At 52.1% G+C, this 4,776-nt stretch overlaps 1 protein-coding gene across 1 annotated transcript; it reads left to right on the top strand.

Annotated features, from left to right (window-relative positions):
- Positions 1-6: 6 nt before the first annotated feature.
- Positions 7-381, top strand: LOC104536237 (homeobox protein OTX1-like; the record flags this gene model as incomplete). Its single annotated transcript, XM_010178796.1, has 1 exon — positions 7-381. A coding segment is annotated over one exon (375 nt), but the record flags the coding sequence as incomplete, so codon positions are not given.
- Positions 382-4,776: the final 4,395 nt, after the last annotated feature.

Genomic DNA, 4,776 nt, shown 5'->3' with positions numbered 1-4,776 from the left:
TATGGCCAAGGCGGGGGGTACGGGCAGGGGTACCCCGCGCCACCTTCCTCGTCTTATTTTGGGGGTGTGGATTGCAGCTCCTACCTTGCACCCATGCACTCCCACCATCATCCCCACCAGCTCAGCCCCATGGGGCCCTCCTCGGTGCCTGGCCATCACCACCACCACCCGCTGAGCCAGAGCTCAGGCCATCACCACCATCATCACCATCACCACCACCATCAGGGTTACGGTGGCACCGGGCTGCCCTTCAACTCCTCCGACTGCCTGGACTACAAGGAGCCTGCCGCTGCTGCCGCTGCCTCCTGGAAGCTCAACTTCAACTCCCCCGACTGCCTCGACTACAAGGACCAGGCGTCCTGGCGCTTCCAGGTCTTGTGAGGGGCCGACCGCTGTCCTCCCCCAGTCACCACGGACCCCCCACCCGGCGTCTCCCTGCTGCCTCCTGGGCGGGACTCTGGCTCCGGCTCTTCCTCCTCTTCCTCCTTCTCCCTCTTTGTTAGCAGTGGCGATGCCCCGGGGGGAGTCCTGCCACCCGTATGTCTACTGACTGATATTTATTTGCTTCCTGCACCCCTCCAGTGGGTTTATTATAATTATTATTTTTTTAAATGCAACAGAAAAGGAGTTTAAAAAAAATAAATTTAAAGAGCCTAGCGTCTCCCCTGCTGCCCCCCGGGCAGAGGCGCAGGCTGGCTCCTGTTCTGCCGGTGCCCCCCAAACTTCGTCCGGGGACCCTCACCTTTGTTTGGGAGCCCCCGGCTTGCTGGTCCTGTACAGCTTTTTGCTGCTGGGAGCAGCGGGATCGATGTAAATACTTGGTCCGTTCCAGTGACCGTGATTATTTTTAGTTGATGCTGTTGGGTTGGCATTTAACTAGAGTCTAACTTGGAACAGAACTTTAAAAAAAATCTTTTTTTTTAAATTTTAATTTTCTTTCCTAAAAATGAATCTTTCCCCATGTTGTGTCCTCTGTCCGTCCTCGAGGGCTCCATGCGAGTTCGACTGTGCTGTTGCAGGGCCTGGGCAGTGGGGTGGGGGCGGCAGCAGCCCAGGGCAGAGGGGAGGGAAGGGCTGCCCAGTAATCCACAAAGTGCAGACCGAAAAAACCAAAACTTTTGGAAAAATTTTTTAAAAATAATAAAAAGGAAAGAAAAAAAAAGTAGGAAAAAAGTTTCAGTTTATTTTTTTTGGGGGGAGGGATGCAGGGGAGAGCAGATCTGCTTTGGGGTTGGGGGAGAACATGACTTTGGGGGAGTGTTTTTTGGATTGGTAATTTTTTTTTAGCCCCTTCTGTGGGTTGGTTTGTTTTTGTGGGTCTGGACTGTAGCCCTGCTGCCTTACCTGCCCCAGGCTGGTGCTTTCCAGCAGCTTTGCCGCATAGAGGGAGAGGGACCATGTATGCGTGATTTTTTGATGCCATAACCCCACACTTACCCCTTCGACTGTAAGGCAAACCTCCTCTTCCTTCCTTTTCCCCCCCCACCCCAATAAAATTCAAACTAATAAATGCGGTGGTGTCCTGTCTTCCTTTCCCCCTGCCCCCCAGCTTCCCTGTGGGGAGTGAGACCTGGGAAAGGCTTCCTGGGGTGTCCTAGCAGGAGAGGGGTGTGTGTGATGAGTTTGCGAGTACTCTGGAGGGGGGAACCTACCACCACCTGTGCGGGTGCAGGCTCGGCACTTGCTTTTGTGTTAATTGATGCTGTTAATTGGTTACTGAGTTATTGCTGCACCGTGGTGCTGGTGGGACCTGCGGGATGGGCAGATGCTGACCGAAACAGCAACAGCAACATTTTCCCTCCCTTGGTGGGGCAGCCCCACAAACTCGGGATCCACAGGCAGACCTGCATGTTGGTGAGGACCACCTGGACATGCAGCTACACAGTCCACATGTGCAGGAGGTGCACAGAGGGATGCTCAGCACCTGTGGTCCCAGCCCTGGCTCCCAGCATGTCCCTCCTCAGCCACTGCAGGCTGCGATCTACCTGGGCAGAAGTTGGAGGGATTAATTATTTCTCATTATAATCTCCCGCTCTTTTTTCTTTTTTCCCAGCCCTTCCCCACAGTTGTTGGAGGCTGACCCACAGTGCTGGGGCCATTACTGCTCCCACGGGCCCAAGGGGACCACTGGGGTCATTGCTACCTTGCATGGCGCACTGATGCACTGGGGGGGTGGGACATCTCCAAATTTCCATCCTCCCTGTGGTTTTGGAGCAGTGCCTGCTGCAGTGTGGAGCTCTGGGGCCATGCCGTGGGTGCCCATCCCTGGTGTTCACGGACACCTCTGACGCAGCAGGGACCGTGGCGAAGGAGTAGAGGGGGGAGAGGTATTGAGGTACCAGTGTGCCCTGTGTTTGGGGAGGGCTTGCACCCACCCACCAGCAGGCTGGTGGGGTGCAAATGGGGCTGACAGTGTGCTGCTGCAGCTGCTGAGAAATGGACCTGGGTCAGCCCCAGGGGCCACTGGCACAAGCCCCTTTGTGTACTTTCAGGGTCACGGCCAGAGCACAGCCCCAAGACAGGGACAGCCGATGGCCTCCAACCCTTGCTCACTGCCCAGCAGGGAGAGATGGGAGGGGATAGGTGCAGCTGAGTCAGTTTTTAGGTTTTCCTTTAAATGGCTCTTTTCCTTCTTGTCTCCTTCAACGCATATATATGTGTATATATACACACACACATATATTGAAGTATTTTTATCTATAGCTTTGCATATAAAATAATTGTTCTCTTCTGAAGCAGTAGCAAGGTGCTCATGACACCAAAGGGTGGCTGTACAGGCAGTTTGAGGAAGCGCCACCGGCTTCTGCCTTCCCAGCTCTTCTTTTAAAAGGAAATAAGTTATCACAGCCCTCCTGGAGCTGTAAAAGAAACAAATCTGTGCTGGACACAAGGTGAACCAAAGTTGCCCTTCCAAATTCAGTGAGCACCCAAGAGACAAGAGCCAGCAGGTGTGTAACACTGCCCCCCCATCCTCTTATTTTGTATCTTTTAAACAAAAATTACACACATCAACTTCCTTAAAAGATGTGTCACTTAGGGAGATGGTTTAGTGGGACTTGGCAGTGTTAAATTTGCAGTTGGACTTGATGATCTTAAAGGGCTTTTCCAACCTGTGATTCTATAAAAACTGTTTCATTATAACTCAGTAAATCAGCACTGCTGAGATGCAGATGGGAGGGGAGCCTGAATTTTGCTTCCTTGGTGTCCATGACATGGTGCTAAACTTCATCCATCACCCCGCAGTGCAGCTGGGTCCAGGATCTGCTTTGTGATTTGGATCTCCAAGGGATGTCTGCATCCCACAGGTGGATCCCACCTACCCAGCAGCTACTGCTGCCTCAGCCCAGTGATTTCTCCAGCATCCCCCACACCACTATTTGGGCTGTGGGTTTTAGCCAGTCTCATTTGTGGAGACCCAGCGCATGACAGCAGAGCTGGCTGCTGAGCCCAGCTGGTGACAGGGCACAGACAAGACCTTTTCCTGGTCACATCAAATAATGGCCTTGCCCTCAGCGCCTCGCTTAATTTTTAAAATTTTGCTTTGCATTTCCCCCAGTCCTGGAGTTTCTTTGAAGGTTGCCTTGAGCAGCCACTTTGCTGGAAAACAATTAAAATAGTGCAATTCTTTCTCATATTGGGTAGAAACTCCTTGGAAAAACAGAGTGGTGACTAACCAGTGCAACATCCACTGGCAAGCCAAGCATGGTCAGGCCTCATCTGTGGGTCGGTGCCAGAGGCGTGGGCAAAATGTGACTTGCACCCATCAGTGGGTGAACATGGGCCAGGGAGGGTTGTACATGTATTTGGAGGGGCCCTAGCAGCCCCCCCATTTCACCAGCAGCATACCCACACAGCTGGGGCTTGGGTGGCAGAGCAAACTTCTCCTGCTGTGGGCTCCCCCGAGGCTTGAACAGGCGCTGCCACCCCGAGCACTAGTCTTGACAGGTAAAGCCACACGTGTTAATACCAATACTATTAGTATTTTTATGTTGTTTTTTTTATTAAATAGCATTTGCTGCTGGACCAAGGTGCTGTCAGTGGCCGAGGGGCTGGTGCCGTGGTGCGAGACTCCAGGTTACCCGGCACAATCCCAGTGAACCATCCGCCTCTCGCCCAAGTGCCTGCAGCTGCCTCCGCACACCAGCGCCTGCTCCAAAGGCACGTGGGTGCTTCCCTGCCTGTAAGTCCAGGGCCAGGACCTGGGGGGAAGAGGGGGAGAATATTACCCAGCTTGGACTGTCATTAGTTTTTATGCTTGGTGCTTCATGGACCCGACATAATTTAGGATCTCTTTGCTGCTATCAGGGTATTTGCTGCTATCAGAGTATTTGCTCAGTTGAGTCCCTGCTTGGGAAGCTTTGCTTTTAAACCGAGTGGTAGAGATCTGCAGCAGGTGATGATTTGGATGCCCTCAGTGGTATCCGGCCATGCAGAGGCGGGCAGAGGTTGGGGTGCTGCTGGCTGGAGTGGCTGACCATGCATTCAGGTGCAGGATGTGCTTTGGGAACACAAAGCGTTATGGCCAAGTATGAATTAAATTATTTTAAAATTATAATAAAAATAATAAATTTCAGGAGATGTACACACTAATATGACTTACTACAGTTGTTTTGTAGACAGCCTTTCTGGCAGGGCGCAAAGTAAACAGATGATTAGAGTTGAATAAGGAGCCATCACACCCGACTATTTGTGGTTTTCCCTGTGCTGACCTCTACGTTTGCCAGTCACTGCTAATTCATGCATTTTGAGTGGCAATTCATGCACATAAAATCCCAC

This window comes from Mesitornis unicolor, unplaced genomic scaffold (assembly GCF_000695765.1).
Source record: "Mesitornis unicolor isolate BGI_N332 unplaced genomic scaffold, ASM69576v1 scaffold34682, whole genome shotgun sequence".
NCBI lineage: Eukaryota > Metazoa > Chordata > Aves > Mesitornithiformes > Mesitornithidae > Mesitornis > Mesitornis unicolor.
This window is presented reverse-complemented; position numbering and strand designations above follow the sequence as displayed.